The sequence below is a fragment of the Macrotis lagotis genome, chromosome 1 (genome assembly GCF_037893015.1).
Source record: "Macrotis lagotis isolate mMagLag1 chromosome 1, bilby.v1.9.chrom.fasta, whole genome shotgun sequence".
NCBI lineage: Eukaryota > Metazoa > Chordata > Mammalia > Peramelemorphia > Peramelidae > Macrotis > Macrotis lagotis.
In genome coordinates, this window is record NC_133658.1 from 797,332,484 (window position 1) to 797,351,014 (window position 18,531).

The following is an 18,531-nucleotide window of genomic DNA, read 5'->3' on the forward strand; positions in this document are numbered from 1 at the left end:
TGCTCCCTGCTTATGTCAGCTATTTTTCTAATGAGATGTTTCATATTTTCTTCTGTTTTTTTTCATTCTTTTGATTTTATTATTTCTTGATGTCTTATAAAATCATTAGCTTCCTTTTGCCCAATTCTAATTTTTAAGAAGTTATTTTATTTCTTTTTCTGTTTGGTTAAATTTCTTTTCATAATTTTCTTGCCCTACTCCATACACTTACTCATGTGAATAGAGCAAATATTTCCTTACTTTATAAAGGAGGAAACTTCTTGAAATCACACAGCTCTTAAATAGCAGGGCCAGGTTCTCTGACTCCAAATCTAAAGTTCTTTTAATTATACTAAATGTTAAATGTTTAACTGTATTTGTTTCTTTGTAATTTTGATTTTTTTTTGAAATTCAAATATAGGAAATTTCACTCAACAAAAGGTAAGACTAGGATAATTTCAGAGTGGTGTTGTTTACATTACTAGTTGGGTCTGAAAAGGTTTATACAATATAATTATTTTTAAAAAATAAGCATTATTTTTGTCACCAAAGTCAAAGTTTGTACATTCCTTTAAAAGCGAGTAACAGGACTAATTATCTGGATTCAAGTTCCAGTTTAAAGGATCATAAGACCACATACATTTAAAAGTGGAATTCTACCTTAGAACTTATCTAGTCAAAATCCCTTATTTTATAGATGAGAAAAGTAAGTGTTATAGAGATTAAGGGATTTGCCTGAGATTACATAGTTACTAAATGTTTGAAAAGGGATTCAAGTTCAGATCTTCCTAATTTCATCTCTATGATCTATGCTCTCTGGCACTTAAAAAGTTGTGGCAAATCACTTAAAACATCAAAACCCTTTAATCCACTGCCTGGAATGTACTCTTTCAAAGTCCAGCTCAAATGTCACTTTCTACATAATGATTTCCTTATCCCCAGCTGCTACTTCCTATCCCTCCAAATTATCTGTATCTATCTAATACCCACTTACAGAATCCTTACCTATTCACTTGGGACAACTGAATGGTCAAAAGGATAGAGTGCCAAGCCTGAAGTTAGGAAGACTCATCGATGTGAACTTGGCTCTGGCCTCACACACTAGTCAGACAGGAAAGACAACAAAAGCCATCTGCCTACCAACATAAGTTTATATATCTTCTGGAGATAATCGGCTAGTCTGAGTCTGTGAGGTTTGCAATTGTTTTTGCTTATGTCTTTAGTTCTCTAATTCCTAGGGATACAAAGTAGCTAGCAAAGAGTACCCACTCCAGTAATGCTTGCTGATTGATGGTGGTGATTGCTACACTGTGTGGGAGCAGGGCTATGTCTAAATCAAGCTTTGAGCTGAAAGAGATCTAGGATTTCTAGTATCAACACCGTCATATTACAGAGGAAGAATTTGAAGCAGTGATTGAAAGAGACTGAAAAACACACCCAGTGAATTAATGGTAGAGAATGCTCCTTCCAGGTCGATCTGACCCTTAAAGAGGAGTATCTTTTAGAACAGTCTGGGGCTCTATTCCTTTATACTATATTGACCTTTACTGAGCAATAATCATAATATGGATTTTTATCTAATGATTGATATTTTCTAAAACAAATTCATATATATATTAGCTCATATGACAGTACTGAAATAGTAAATGTTTACTATCATCCATCTGTCTAATCCAGAGGTATGGGTAAAAGGTTCATAAAAAGGCTTGTGCTTTCACAATGTTTCAATGTTAAAAATCAAGTTCAAAAGAGAATAAACAGTTGAAACAAAGTCTCTGCTTGTTCTTTTCATATCTGGAATTTAAAAATAATTTATTAGTTTTCATTCTTCACTTAAGTAATACTCCAAAGCTGCTGTTCTCAAAAGCCAGGAAACTAGCAGGTTCTTGCCAAATTAGAAAGGATTCAAGTATGGACCCAGTGACTGTTTGACTCTATTGAATGAGGACCGTTTGACTTCGGTGTGGAGGGATTCATTATTGTTGCACTGGCACCAAAACCTGATTAATTTTGTTTGGAGAAAATCATGAAAATACCTGTTAAGGTGCAAAATGTTTGGGATCTGTCAGTGAAGGGAGGAAGAAGATAGGATGTATTCCAATGAGGGAAAAGAGAGCAGTCAGGCAATCATCTACATAAAGGTGGCAGCTGAATATACAGAAGCTGAAGAGATCACCAAGTAAGCTAATGTAGAGGCAAAAGAAGCAAACTGAGTATAAAGCATTAAGGGAACACCCACAGTTAATGGAAATGACTTGGATAAAGTTCTAATAACTAAGAGAGTGCTAGCCATTAACATTTAGAAAGAAAAAAAGTACTCAGGAGGAGAGGGAGCTAGTGTGAAAGGTCAAGAAAAATGAGGTTTGAGAAAAGGCCATTAGATTTGACAATTAAGAGATCACTGGTTACTTTGGAGAAAGCAATTTTAATTGAGTGATGAAATCAGAAGTCAGATTTGCACAGAAAGTTTAGAAGAGAGTAGGAGAAATCTTTCTCTAGGAGACTGGTCAAGAAGTACAGAAAAAATATGGAATTATAGCACGAGGGATGGCTGGATCAACAGAGCAATTTTTTAGGATGAAAGAGACACTGACATATTTGTAACCAGAAGAGAAAGAGATAGTATATAGAGAGGAACTGAAGTTTAGAGAAATTGTGAGGATCAAAGTAAGATCTATTGGAAAAGCTAGGAGGGGCTGAGGATTTATAGCAAGGATCACATGGATCATGTTTTAATCTAAAGTTTATAAACTTTTTTTTAAATTTTAAAAATTTACTTAAGGCAATGGGGTTAAGCTACTTGCCTATGGTCACATAGCTAGTTAATTAAGTGTCTGAGGCCGCACTTGAACTTAGGTTCTTCTGACTCTAGGGTAGGAGCTCTATCCAATGTGCCACCTAGCTGCTCCATAAACTTGTTTTTAAAAAATATTTTGATAATTGTATTTTAGTATAATTGAATTCTTGATAATTTTATGTATTTTATTTTATGCTTTTAGAGGCATTAATCTTAAAAGAAGCCCCTAGGCAGACAGCCAAAGGAGTCCATAAAAAAAAAGGTTAAGAATCCCTGATATGAGAGGTTTTTTGCGTTGATAAAAAGGGTCATTTTTTTTTAATTTAATTTTTTTTAATTTTAAGGCAGTGGGGTTAAGAGTAACTTGGCCAAGGTCATATAGCTAGGCAATTATTAAGTGTCTGAGACCAAATTTGAACTCAGTTCTTCCTGACTCCTGGAGTAGTGCCCTATCCACTGCACCACCCAGTTGCCCCCAGGGTCAATTTTTTTTTTTAATCAGAGACAAGGGTAAGGAGATAATGGGGGAAGGTATCTAAGTGAAATAAGAATAAAAAAGGGTATACTCTAGGAATAGTCTCCATTTTTTGGTGCAATATGAAGCAATATCCTCAGTTGACAGAATGGTAGAAGGGATACCATGGTAGTCATGAGGAAGGATAAAAAAGTCAGTAACAGCTATAGGGTGAACAGAATTATGAACCAATCAGAGGGGGTAAAAGGATGGCTTCCCAGTTGAAACATGGACTCAAGTAGCACAGTTTGATGACTTTCTCCAGCTCTGTTCACTAGAAACAAGTGAGGTGAATGGTAAGGAGGAATTTAAAGTTGGGGTCTGCAGGGAATGATTGACAACTGAAAAGAGGACAAGGGATTTGAGCATAGATGAAAGTGAAAAGCTTAATTACCAAGAGGATGAAAATGGCAACCAAAAATAGTGTAGCCCAGTGCAAGGTTAAAGGCCTGGTAAGGAACTGCAGAATCAAAGAACTGAGTTAGCAATCATAGAGCAGAGGGAAAGATAGAATAATAAAACAGAAAATATTATCATATAAAGGAATAGTGTTCATGAACACAAAAAGTAGCAAAGGGAATGAGAGAATCTCAACTCACAAATGAGTTGAGAGTTATGAACAAAAGTACAATTAATACTTGAAAAGGGATGCAGTGTCATCAAGAAGGAGCCAGGTTTTAGTGAATATCAGAAATTAGAAGGAGTAAAAAAAGGAAAAGTATGTCTTAAACTCAACATGAATGACCAAAACTGAACTCATTTCCTTCAAACCCTCCCCTCTTCCTAACTTCCCTGTTATCATCAAGGGCAATATTGTCTTCCCAATCACCCAGGTTCACCACCTAGGCATCTTCCTCAATTCCTCACTATCACTCTTCAGATCCAAACAGTTGTCAAATTGTCACATCTATCTCTGTAACATCTCGACTATGCTCCCCTGGTAGTGTTAGCCCTGCAGACACCTTATGTCTGGATTATTACAACTGCTTGCTGTTTGGTGCCTACCTCAAGTCCTTCTCTTCCCCCTCCAATTCATCATTTACAATTCATCTGTGAACTTGATCTTCCTAAAATATAATTCTGATAAGGGACTTCCTTTCTGCTCTTACTCCATTTAATAAATTCCAGTGGCTCCTTATTACTTTCAGGATCAAATATAAAATTCCTTTTTGTTAAAGCCCTTCATAACCAGAACCAATATATTTCTAGTCTTCTCACAACTTATATGCTTCCACATATACTGTGATCCAATAACAATGGACTCCTTGCTGTCCCTCACTCAACTCTGGATATTTTCCATGGCTATTCTATTCCTCTCCTTATTTTCACTCTCAGTTTCCTTCAATAATCAGTAAAAGTTTTACTGTCTACCAGAAACTTTTCCTAGCCCTACTCCATTTTAGCCCCAATTTATTTTGTATATAATTTGTTTATGGAAACATGCCTGCATAGTGTCTCCTCATTAAAACTGAAAGCATTAGAATGTGAACTTTATGGGACTAATATTATGTAAAAACATTATCAAGTCTGAGCCCCTTCTCCCCAGAGACCAAAGTGATCATAGGGGAGAATGTGCTCCAACTTGTTAGAAAGGAATATTTGTACTTCTGTTCTTTCCTGAACTTTTAAGTAAATGTTTCTTTGTAAACTCAAATTGATGTTAACTATTTAAATGGAAATACGTAATCACTAGCAGCTAACAGTGAGGGGGTGGTGAACAAATTGGAACATGAGAGTAAGGCAATAGTATTAGAGAGAGACATTTCCAATCTCTCAGGAGTACCCCACAAATGCTGAGAAAGTGTTGTTAGCCTTACTCCGGGGGAAGTGTTGTTACCCTTACTCTGAAAGAGTGAAGTCAGAGTACCTGCTAAAACCAACAAAACATAGCAAAAAACATCTGAGCCTCTGGCTTATTTAATGGCCTCTCTTGAAGACATCTTGATTCTCAAGGGACACTTTTCTTTACTCTATTTGAACCTTAAGCACGTTCATTATTTGTCTACTTCTAAAATTGCTCATATGTATTGAACATTTTAGGCTTTTCTTGCTTCATGTAGGTGCATTTCAAACTTTATACTCATCAGAATTTTTGGGGGGGGGAGGCAATAAGAGTTGAGTGATTTGCCCAGAGTCATATAACTAGTAAGAACGTAAGATTGAATTTGAATTCAAGTCCTCCTGACTCTAGGACTGGAACCCTATCCACTGTGCATCTAATTGCCCCTCTTATCAGAAAATTTTGAAAGTCCTCTATTCTAATAAAAGCCACTCACCTACCCCATACCCCAGGATTGTATTCAATTTTGCAAGGTTAAGTTATACTTGATTATAGTCTTTATCTTTTGGAAATATTATAAGATTTAGGCAGCTAGGTGATAGAGAGCTGGGTTTAGAATCAGGAAGACTGGAGTTTAAAAACAGACTCTGACCCTTACTAGCTATGTGTTCCTGGGCAAGTCATTTAACCCTGCTTACCTCAGTTGGAGAAGGGAATGGCAAACCACTCCAGTATCTTTGACAAGAAAATCCTGAATGGGGTCATGAAGAGTCAGATATGACTGAAAAACTACTGAACAAAAACATTCTAAGATTTTATCTCCTTCATAGTAGCTGCCATTTAAGTACTGTGGCCCTTTAGTATTTGGACTCTTTCTGCCATTTACAACATTTTCTGTCTTGGAAAGTCCAGATTCAGTTTGGGATTTCTTTCAGGAGTTGATGGGTAGATTCTAATTTCTTGCTGTCCTAATAGATTTGGATAGTTTTCTTGTATAATTTCTTGAAATATGGTATCTGAGTTTTCTGTTTTCTTAAATTAGCTTTCCTTGATCTATTTTCTAGCTCTTTTTTCTTTTTAAAGATAGAAAATGAGAAATCATAACCTTTCTTAAATGAAAAGTATCTTTTTATTTCCTGGGATCACAGATTTCATAGTTGCATAGAACCTCTGAAACCCTCAAGATCTACCTGTGTAAGTAATATAACCATCTACAATATCCTTAAAAAATGGTAATCTAGTCTTTTTTGTAAGTACTTTCAGTGATGGGGAGCCATACATAAGTCAGAACATTCTACATCTCTAATTGTTAGGAAGTTTTCTTGTTATCTCATCTCTATTCCTTTTACCCATTGCTCCTAGTTCTAAGATTGGTGATCAGGTTTCTTAATTTCAAGACTATTAGTGTATCTCTCCATCCCAGGCATAATCCTTTTATAGTTTGCTTCAAGTTTTTTCCTCTTACCTTATGGTCTTCTTCTGGAGCATGTTCTAAAGTCCTTTCTAAAATATAGCTTCCACTAAGTGTGTGGCCAAAATTAAAGAGACCTTTCATATTCATCAATCACTGGCAGCAATTATAGCAATTAGCTAGGATTGCCTACTTGTTACCAATATGATTATATTACTGAGTGATAATGTAAAGGACTAAAATTGGACCTCAGTTTTCTTCTGTAAGCTGCTTAGATCATTTCTAAGGTCGCTCTCCTCTAATATTCTATCCTGTGTGTTTAATAGCCAGTGATTGTCATGTACTTTAGAAATCCAATAAGGGCAATAATGATTGACATTATCCCTACAGATTCTGACACAAAACTAGCTTTGGAACCTTGGGTATACCTCATTTACTTAATGTCTCTATGATAAATAATTAGGAACCAGGGTACAGCAAGTAGATTTTTTAACTCTGGCAGCCAAGAAAATCAAAGCCAAGCTGGGATGAAGAATTCAGTAAACTTTATAGCACAACAACAAAGAAGTCTTAGGATAGAGGAAAGAATTTCCTAGATCAGTCTTGAGGTCTCAGCCAAGGGATGTTCCAGAGATTTCATGATGCCTTCAAATAACTCCTTTTCCCCCTTGCTATGTTTTAGGGAATTTCTCCTCTCTTCAACCTCTCATTTTTGTACCTCTCATATCCTTCTGGAATTCAATAAATCTTTATTAAACAATCAGTTATATACAACACTGTGCTGGAGGCTGAGAATATAAAGATGAAAAATGAGACAATTCCTGACACCATGTAACTTAGAACCTAATTTGATTCAGACAAAAACCTCTAGAAAATTTGAGAAGGGAAAAAGAATACTTTCAACTGGGAATTTAAAAGGAGGCTGGCTACATTGGAACCGAGAATTGAAAAAAAGGCAAGTTTTTATGGGTGAAGATTTAGAGGAAGATATATGCCAGTTGGTGTTTGTGTTGTCTATCTATGCCTTAGTGAAGCCATCCATCTATAAATCAATCAACCAGCATTTATCAAGAGCCTCCTTATACGTTAGCCTTGGATAGACAAAGACTAGCAAAAAATAAAACAAAATAAAAAACACCAGTTCTTTCATCCAGGGAGTCTAATGTGGGAGACAAATTGCAAAACAATTATGTATAAACAAGCTATACAAGAGAGATTCTCAGAGGGAAAACTTACTAAGATTATGAATTGCCATAGACAAAACTCACATCTCCTGATGATGAGGGTGTCTGCTCAGAGCTAGGCTGGTTCCATGGGCACAGCCTTCCAGATCTCAGGGTGGGGGGTAAAGAGGGAGAGATCCAAGGATGAAGGGAGGCCCAATAGGAAGGTGAAATTGAAGAAAGAATTTAGTGGAGAATATATTTTTAAGACTATAGCCTTTCTATTTCCCTATATTCTAATTTGTATAATATTTATTTAACATCTTATGTTTCCTGATAGGTCAAGAGCCTGTAAGATAGAGGTGTTTTTCTCTTGATCTTTGTCTCCTCCATCAAGTCTTATAACCAGAAAATACTCAATAAAGATGTTTGCAAAACAAATGCAGCATACAACTGAATCCTTTATTGTGTAATGAAGCAAAAGTGATATTTAATAAATTATTACAATCTTCTACTTAGATCTTAATTTGATGTCTCATCAGGGTATGGAGTAACCCTACAGGCCACATGTCAGAAGAACATAAGCTCTAGCACATCCTACCAAGCTAGAAAGAACTGGGGTATGGGACAGATGACAGGGCAGAAGTCTTGTCTGAGTATAGAGAAGTTTATTACTATACTGATCTCCAGGAGGATAAACGAGATTAGCAAAGATGGAGGGAATACTTACACCTATAAAATCAGATTCCTGACCTATGAAAACAACTATAAAATTCAAGACCATAACGTCAGCAAGAATTCCAGCCTAGCACTTCCTTTGTATCTAGCACTTCCTTTGTATCCCATAGTGCCTAGTGCTACAACACTCAATAACATCGACTAATAAATATTCGCGCGCGTGTGTGTGTGTGTGTGTGTGTGTGTGTGTGTGTGTGTGTGTGTAGAGATGTCCTCTAGAAACAGGAAAGAGTTTACTGCCTCAGTGATTTTATGTAAACAAGGGGGGGTTTATTGATTTTGAACCAGTGATAAGCTGAAATTGCTTAGTTAATGAAAAGGGAAGAGGAAGGAAAGGAGATTAAGAGGACTGGCATAAACAAAAGAAAGGAAGAAACAATGTAACAGCACAAAAATGATGACTTTTTAAGGATTTTTTTCTTTTTTGTACCATTCTATCAAGGGATGAGGAGATGAGAAGTACATGTGCTTAGATAAGTAAATACAAAATAATGAGAGGAAGGAGATATGACCAATAGCCAACAGTTGAGGGGGAAGAAGATTAGAAGAGACTTCACAAAGCTGAACCCTTAAAGAAAGATAAGGATTCTGTGAGTTGAAGATGAGGAGGGAACTTTCTCTAAGTACAGGGAATGACTTTTTGCAAAGACTCAGAAATAGGAGATGGCATGTTAAAAATGGGTTACAGCCAGAAGTCCAGTGTGACTGAAATATAGAATGCAGAAATGAGGAAATATAATGAAAAAAAGGATGGACTTTTAGGACAGAGCTTACATTCTTTCAGTTCATGGGATCTGAGGAAATTATCTAATCCACCTCCACTTAATTTATTGAGTTTTATTGATACCTTTTGCTTTTTTTCTAATACCAGTTATTGCATAACATTCTATCTTCTATAAGCCATCTCTTTTTCATAATGGAGAAGAGAAGCAAAACTGACCATTGAAAGGCCCATGTCTAGCAGCACATACATTCTATTCCAGTAATCCCCTCTCCAACAAAAAGAAAGTGATTTTGATCATTTAGTGTTTCTCTTATCTTAGATTATTTTAATGTCATTTTCCAAGGCTGACCATACACATTCAGGGTAAGGGATGTATTCTTTTGCAATAAACTCATATGGAATATCTCACAATACATTTTGGATTATCTTTAAATAGCACTCTAAAGAAATGCATCTAGAGAACAGGAAATGATTCTTGAACAACTTTTTTGAAGATTTTGGCATATTTTAGATGAAAACTCCCAAGATAACATCATATTTATATCTATTCTTATGTATAAAATCTATCCGTGAAATGCCAGGAAGCATGCAAACACCCAGAGAAAGTAAAACTTTTCTCCCCCCTAGGTTTTTGCAAGGCAAATGGGGTTAAGTGGCTTGCCCAAGGCACACAGCTAGGTACTTATTAAGTGTCTGAGCCTGGATTTGAACTCAGGTACTCCTGACTCCAGGGCTGGTGTTCTATCCACTGAGCCACCTAGCTGCCCCAAAAGTAAAACTTTTAATATGCTAAGGAGGTATGCTCAGGTGACAGGCCTGGGTGCTGTGTGTACAAAGGTCCAGTAAGATAAGAACAGTATTTTTTCAGTTATGCTTCTTGTTTCTGGATGATTTGATCTGTTGTTATTCAATTTTTTTCTTTCATAAGTGTCTGTCATAAGCCATCTTTTAATTAGGTTATGTCTCTGGATAGCCTCACATAGTTCAATCTGTCTGATGTAGGTGATTTGTGAGTGTACTTGTTTTCCACAGATGTCTTCAAAATTGTATTTGTACCAGACTAATTATTTTCTGAGAGATTTAATCTTGAACCAGTCTGAGTCAGTTTCACTTTGAAGGCTCTCAATGCAACTGGAGAACTTAGGATTTTCTGGTGACAACAAGTAACACCAATATTTTTACTGCTACATTTCTGGAGCAGATTGATGTGGTAAGAGTCAGTGTCAGGGATATATATTGCGGCTGAGGCAGGATTTGAACTCAAATCTTCCTTACTCTAGGTCTAGTGTTCCTCTATCACCTGGCTGCATGTTAACACTCTAGCCAATAATTATTCTTCATAGTCATATGACTGATATTTATGGTTAATTAATGTCGACTCACTTGCTAATAGACGCTTCTTTTTATGTTTCCTTGGTTTTATGTACCAAAAAAGAGAGGCAAGGAAATTAGAAGACCTGAATCTGTGTTTTAGAGCCATCATTTAATGGTGTTGTATCCTTTGATAGTTATTGTGAGCAAAGGGTTCTGTGGATTCTTAAGTGCTTAAAGACCTAGGTGTTCTTGGTTTTAGACAACTATTACAAAAGTCACAGTGTTGTTTTAAGCTATTAGAGATTAAAACTTTTCCTGTATCAATTTTTTTTTTTGATTCTCACAATACTATGGTGGGGAGTCAGGCTAAAGATTCCAATTTCTACTTTACAGAAGAGGATACTGAAACTCTAAAAGATGTGATCTAGAGATCCTGTGATCAGGAACTTCCCATTATATGCCTGCCCTAGCACTCTTCCTAGACAAATTATGTATGACAGGGAAATGTAATTTTAAAAAATCATAAACATCAGGAGAAAGTATGATTTAGAATTAAAAGATAATTCAAGCAACAGTAGTTGCTGCCCACTTATTTGAATCAATTAAGGGATCAGTTCTTGAATTAATCAGGTGATCCAAACAGGGCCACAATGTACTTGAATCCCATCTAATCAAGTGCAAATACTCTTGTGACAACTGTAAATAGCACAAAGACCAAATCCAATATTTGGGCTGCTCATAAGCAACTAGTCACAAGGTTTAATCATTATATCATGCTTGTTTTCTGGACAAGTTGAAGTCATATCCAATGATTCACAGCTACATTATTCTATGACTAGCATATATTTTTGTGTTGTGTTTACATATATAATATCCATATCTATATTTTACATTTGATTATAAAATATTTCTTCAGTAAATTCAACATATGGAGACAATGTAGTTCCATGAAAAGTGTGCTAACTTAAGAGTCAGTGGTCAAAGTTTCATTTCGGAGTCATGGGACAAATTTCCTAATTTCTTTGGTCCTCAATTTCCTCCTCTGTAAAATGAAAGGGTTAGGTGAGTTGACTTTTGAGGCCCTCCCAGCTCTTGGTTTATGTATAGTCTTGTGGGTAGTGCTTGAGACAGAAACTAAAAAATGACACACTTTCTGCCTTCTAGGACAAACACAAATAGGTAGGATAGCTAGTTGAGTAAGACATGGACAAAGGAAAGATCCAGAACAAAGTACTTTAAGCAGATATACTTTTGCTGGGGAGGGAAATGAGGATTGAGGAAAAGCATCACTGAGAAGGTAGTTTTTAAGGCAGACTTTGAAGGATGGGAAAGATTGTATGATGTGGAATGAATATACTCCCTCCATGATGGATACTGTGGGGAGGGCAGCATGAATCTGAGCAACAGTGAGTGCCAGAATGTATAAGCAGAGTACTGAGATAAGACAGCAGGGAAGTGGGAAACAAATGGTGGAAGGTCTTGAAAGTCAGGCTAAGTAAGGAGGTTGTGTTTTACTCTAGAGGAGATGGAAAGGTAATTTTATAGTAAATTGATTATATATGTACATTAGGGAGATGGCTTTTGGCAGCTGGGGCCTTGAGGCCTGGACTATGGAGGGAGAAGGTATCTTGGCAGGAATATCAATTAGAAGCCTGTTACTTCAGGGAAAAGGAATATGGGCTTAGAGAAAGGAACAAATACGAGTTTGTGGAGGCAGAATCCAATTAACCTATCACATAGCAAGAAAAAAAGTTTCCATTGTTTATGGCAGTGAAAAGAGTAAGTATAAGAAATATCATAATGTTATACATGGTTAGGAGCTGAGTAAAGCAAAGATTTTGACCTAAATGAACTTTAAGATCTTTTTTCAGGTTTTATATTTTCTGACTTTAAGGACTTAAATCTGGGAGACAAATGGCTGTTCATCTCTTCTATTCATTTCTTTTTTTTTGTCAACTGTCAGTCTCTGAGGGTGAGGTAGAACTTTAAAGTTGTTAAAGTTCTCTCTATTATTATTGTTTTTTTGCATTTCTTCCTCTGAAAACTCACTCTATATCTTCTGACTTTATCAAATGGGGATTGGCTCTTATAATTTTAAATCAGTTCCCTGTATATCTTATAAATGAGATCTTTTTCAGACGTTTCCTGCAAAATTCCCCCCTCCCCTATTTACCTGTTACTTTTGTAATTTTAGCTGTATTGTTTTGATATAGGCAAAATCTTGTAACAACAAAGTATGTTTATGTGCCTGTCCCTATAAATCCATGATTCTTTCTTCTGATTTGGCTTTTCATTTTCATCCTTAATGTATTTATCCTCCTCATACTTAAATGTATTTATCAAGGGTATACTAAGTCTCTTCTTTTTTTATATTCCAACTCTTCTAGTAATCTCATCCAACTCTTCCAAGATCATTTTAACAAGGATGGTTTACAAATTTCTCTCTATCCCACCTCTAATCTTCATAACAGTAATCCTGAATAGAAGTTCCAATCACTCATTAGAATTACTCTCTTAAGTAGTCCAATGGTCATCAAATTTACCATCTGCCCCTTTAAACTTGTTCTTCTTTCTCAACAACTTCTGTTTTTGCACCATCAACTTTCCATTCAATAAGATTAATAATTATTGTTACATCTTTTATCCTTTTTCTATCACTTTTCACTCATTTTTCTATGTTTTTGTTAAAGTAGACACTATCCACCATACCTAGAACAAGCTACCCTTTAAATTTTTTCTGTTTCATCTATCCTTTTAAAGTATAACTCAGATTCCATCTCTTCCATGAGGCCTCCCTTGACTCATTTCCTGCAAGTAAAAGTAATTTATAAATATCTGTTGAATTTAATGTTTGTTGTACTTCTTCCTTCTAATAATACTTTTCCTGGCTTTCCTATTTGCATGCATGTAATCTTTCATCTTTGTTCCTATCAAGGCCAAGAACAGTGCCTCAGGGGCAATTAGAAATATTCTGAATTAATGTCAGAGACTATTCTTTCATATATCTGTAGTTTAGACTTTTATATAAGACAAAGAATATGCATTTTAAATGTTTATTTTTACCCCTTTCATCATCTCTCCCACCTCTCTTCTTCCTCTTCTCTTTGCCATACATCCCCCCCAGAACAAAGTTTGTGCTCAGTAAGTATAAATTGATGGATGATTTAGAATAGAAACTTTAACCTCCCCTTTCCCTCCATATGGGTAGATAGATATGTAGTTCTCTCTATATCTATCTATCTATCTTCAATTTCTGAGAACATTGGGAGTGGGAGTTTTGAGCCATTCAAATAAACATTGAGAACTGATATCCAGCTCTTCTGGGGAAGGGGTATATAGGTATACATATATATTCCCCTGGTATACAGGGGAAGGGGTCAGGAAAGAAGGTGTCTCACCTCTGCCTTACGAATACTTTCTCTGGTTTCATCTATCTTCTGTTCCAGTTCCGCTCGGGTTTGTTCTGAAATCGCAACACCATGACATTCTAACTCTTCCAAGGCCTGTTCCATAAAAGAGAAAAGCAGAAACATCTTGAAACATAGAAACTTGGTATTCATGATGAAAAAAAAAAAAGCTAATCAAATCACCAATTAAGAATCTGTTTTAGGCTGAATAAAAGTGTCCCCAAAAGCAGAATTAGATATTCATTTTGCCAAATCCCACTATTATTTTAAAGAGAAACCAATGCTTACTTAGATAATGAATATTTCAAATAACAGAGAGATGTGCAAACAGATATGTGTGGTCAAATAATCAGGAGGGAATTTTTTTTTTTCCAGTGAGGACTCCTTTCCTCTTGGTCTGTCAAAGTTATGAGCTAGCTCTATCTTTCTGGTACAGATAATACAAACCTAGGGCAACATACACAAACTGAAAAGGCAGGTAAAGGCAACATCTGCTGGTTTCAAATTGCAGTATAGGTAAAGTTTGTGCTTGGTGCCCTTGTTACCTTTTTTCTCCCTCTACATAGTGCCATGTCCCTTATTGTATACTCAGTATCCTTTTTGGCTGTAGTCCTTTCTTCCCAGCCCATCCTCAATCAAAATCTGATCTCAGGAAATGGTGTAAATTGCCATTGCCTTTCCCAGAGCTATCTGAATCTTCACTTTTCTCATAATTACATTCCTATATATTTTTTTTGTTTGTCTTTGCAAGGCAGTGGGGTTAAGTGACTTGCCCAAGGTCACATAGCTAGGTAGTAATTAAATGTCTGATGCTGGATTTGAACTCAGGTACTCCTGACTCCAGGGGGCCAGTGCCACCTAGCTGCCCCTTGTAGTTCTTTAAAGATTACAAAATGCTTCCCTCACAATAACCCAGGTGAAGTACATAATGCAAATGTTTTCTCTAATTTACAAATGAGGAAACTCAGCCACCAAAAGGTTAATTAAGTGGCCCAAGATCACATAGTGAATTAGTATCACAGACAGGATTTGAACTTTATGAAAAGTTAACATTACAAAAGATTGAAAAAGTTGAAATTAATAGGGAGACTATAAAGACCTACAACTGAGTTCAAAATATCAATTACATAAGTCCAGATGAAAGAGATGACTTGATGATGATATGTTTAAGAAAGACTTGAGGAGGCAAGCTGAAGGCTTTGGTAGTCTACAAATTCAACACAAGTCTAAAATGTAACATGGCAGCACTCCCCCCCCCCCCCCCCCCCCCCCCCCCCCGGTAAAGGTAATGCTTTTTAGACATCTAGAGTCCAGAATAAGGGAGATGTCAGAGTACTACCTATCTGGCTGAATGGACAACACTATAAGTAGCATTTTCAGCTCTGAGACGGACATTGGCAAGCTGGAGCGTACTCAGAGGAAGGTTTGCTGAGGTGCTAAAGAACATGTCAGAAGGAGTGGTAGAAAGAAATAGGGGTGCCTTGTAACCGAGAGAAGAGAAATGAAGGCTATCTTTAAGTATAAAGGACTAGCATGTAGAAGAGACTATCTTATTCTACTTGGCCCCCCAAATCAAATGTAAGCTTGATATAATGAACAACTTCCTAACACTTAAAAGCTGCCCCAACAGGGAATAGATTACTTTGGGAGAAATGTGTGTCTTTTTTTCATAGAGCCTTCAAGAAGAGAACCTTCAAGCTGGTCCAGTGCTGGAGATGCTGAAGAAGGTATCCCTATGGAGGCAGCAGAGGGGGTAGGACTAGATGTCCTTTATAGTAGCTCCCAACTCAGCTTCTATGATTGTGTGTGAATTCAGGTCTCCTTCAGATTCCAAGTCTGATGTTATTTACTAGCTGGGAGTCCTTGGGGGAATCATTTGATCTTCTGGTGCTTCAGTTTCCTTATTTCATGTAAGGGGGTTGATCAAGAAAGGTCTTTTGCTCTTTTTGTTTGAACTCCTGATGATATAGCAAACATTCTCTCAAATCCATTATTTAGAGAGAGAATATGATATTGTTGGAAGAGCTTTGGATTAGGAGTCAGAAGATCTATTTGAATCTTGGCTCAGATATTTTCTCAATTAATCTCTGATGAATCACTATCCCTCTATAAGCCTCAGTTTCCATATCTGAAAAATGAGGATAATCTTTGTGTTACCATGAGAGAAAGAAGTTTTAAACTCAACTATAAGAGAAATGAGAGCTATTATTATGAATGTTCTACATTATCAACTTTTGTGATTAAGAACACCTTTCCATTTTCTATTACCTTAGGAAGCAGGTACTACAAGCAGCTTCATTCTCTTTTATGGTGAGATTTGAAGTGGAAAGGATAGCACCATATGGACCTAGAGGCCTACCAGACAAGATCTCAAGATCTACTGGCTGGGCACTCTTTCTCTTTTCTGTTTTTGTTTTTTCCCTTTTTTTGGTAAGGCAATGGGGTGACTTTGTCCATGGTCACACAGCTAGGTAATTATTAAGTGTCTGAATTGGATCTGAACTCAGGTCCTCGTGATTCTGGGGCCAGTGCTCTATCCACTGCACTACCTAGTTGCCCCTGGGCACTCTTTATGTGTTCCATTGCTAAAAATCCATATTAATAACATCATTATGTGTTGGAAAAAGTCTTGGACTTGTAGTAAAAAGACCTGGATTCTAGTTGTCTCTTCTATTTACCCACTGTACAATCTTAGGCAAGTTATTTAACCATTCCAAGCCTCAGTTTCTTCATCTGTAAAACAGGGACAGTAATACCTAGTCTCCTCACAGGAAGCAGAAAGGATCAAATATGAATTGATATTAAAATAATTTAAGTGTGATGTAAGTAAGGATTATTATCATCATCATCAACATCATCTTGGTAAAAGTTCAGATTCTTACTTGGGGCTGGTATATATATATATATATATATATATATATATATACACACACATATATATATATGTATTTAAAAGTTCTGATGAACTCTTATTTTTGTTTTATTTTTTTAAGGCAATGGGATTAAGTGATTTGCCCAAGGTCACATAGGTAGGCAATTATTTAGTGTCTGAGGCTGGATTTGAACTCAGCTCCTTTTGACTCCAGGGTCGGTGCTCTATCCACTGCACCACCTAGCTGTTGCAGGGCTGGTATATTTTTTGAGAAAAACACCTATATCTAGGGAAAAAAAAATAAAATCTGGAGATCACCATTGAGGACATATTTTCCCACTAACTAAAAACAGTATCGAAGAGTCTTGTGTTTCTAAAGATAAAGTTTCTGTTGGCATTAAAGGCTCACCTTTTTTTCAATAGACTCAAACCAATTTTATCAGTCAGAGTGAGATAATAAGCCACCAGCAGGTTTTTAAAGGTTGTTCTGTAACTATTGGATGAATTGATATGTTACCTCTACAGGTTTTGAGAAACTTCCAGGCTAAGTGGTAAGTCAATAACTTATAACTGTAACCTTCTTTTGTCCTTGGAGCTATGCTCTGATTACTATGGAAACCATTAAAAAGTTTGGTCCAAACAAAATAACTCCACAAATTTTTATTTCTTACAGAGAAGGGTTTTAGTTTGAAAGAAACCTGTAGGGTATTCTCTCTATTCATGGACTTGATAGCTTCTAAACTGACTCCAACATTTGGTTTTGACTGAATGTGGTACAGGATAAGCTTTTAAATTCAGGGCCAACACTGTTGCTGGACAGTGGCTCATCAAAGTGCTTAGCAAAACTATCATAGACTAGGGATTACTGTCACAATGTTCCCTGGTATGATGAAGCACTTGCTTGTCCTTTGGCTCTCCAGGTTGAGTTTCCCCTATCATCCTAACTTTAAAAGAAATAGAAATCTAATAAGGATTTCTCAGAAGTAGAAATAGAGGGGCGGCTAGGTGGCGCAGTGGATAAAGCACTGGCCCTGGAGTCAGGAGTACCTGGGTTCAAATCTGGTCCCAAACACTTAATAATTACCTAGCTGTGTGGCCTTGGGCAAGTCACTTAACCCCATTTGCCTTGCAAAAACCTAAAAAAAACCCACAAAGAAGTAGAAATAGAAATAGTAATCCCTTTTGTCTTCTCAGCAGTCATAACCTCTGTTGAGGTTATTCTGCTTATTTCTCCATGATATATGAAATAAATGGATGAGAAAGGAAAAGAAGGATGTACTAAGTAGGGCAGTAGTTCTTAAAGGATATGCCATAGAGACTAGAATTATCTGAAACTTATTTTTGCCCTTTAATTGCCACATGCACATGAGTCCCTGGATGCTTTTTGTGGATCATTCCTTGGTAATAATGGACTGTAAGCAAAAAAGGCAGCTAGGCAGCCCAGTGGATAGAGCACTGGCCAGGAGTCAGGAAGGGTTTTATTAAAACCCAGTTTCAGACATTTAATGGCTGTGACCCTAAGCAAGTCACATAACTTCTGTTTTCCTTAAGCAACCAGAGAAGGAAATGACAAAAGAATTCATTACCTTTGCCAAGAGAAACTCACAGACAGCATTGGCATGTTATGGTTCATAAGGTCAGAAAAAGTTGGACATTTCTAAATGACTGGACAAAAAAGCAAAACAAGTCTGAGAATCACTAGGAAACAGAAGAGGTAGGCAGTCATCAGGGCTTCTGCTGGTGGCTATGTAAAATTCAGGAATTAGAGTTGGTCAAATAGACACCTCTCTGGGTCTCAGTTTGAGGTGCACAATAGATTTGGAGAAAGAAGA

At 36.5% G+C, this 18,531-nt stretch overlaps 1 protein-coding gene across 2 annotated transcripts in view; it reads right to left on the reverse strand.

Moving 5' to 3' along the window:
* The window catches only part of FCHSD2 (FCH and double SH3 domains 2), a 335,963-nt gene that overhangs the window by 48,430 nt on the left and 269,002 nt on the right, over window positions 1–18,531 (reverse strand). For both annotated transcript variants that reach the window (XM_074216801.1, XM_074216802.1), the window contains one exon: window positions 13,819–13,923. In XM_074216801.1, coding sequence (XP_074072902.1) covers window positions 13,819–13,923 — 105 coding nt within the window. The remainder of the gene's footprint in view (window positions 1–13,818; window positions 13,924–18,531) is intronic.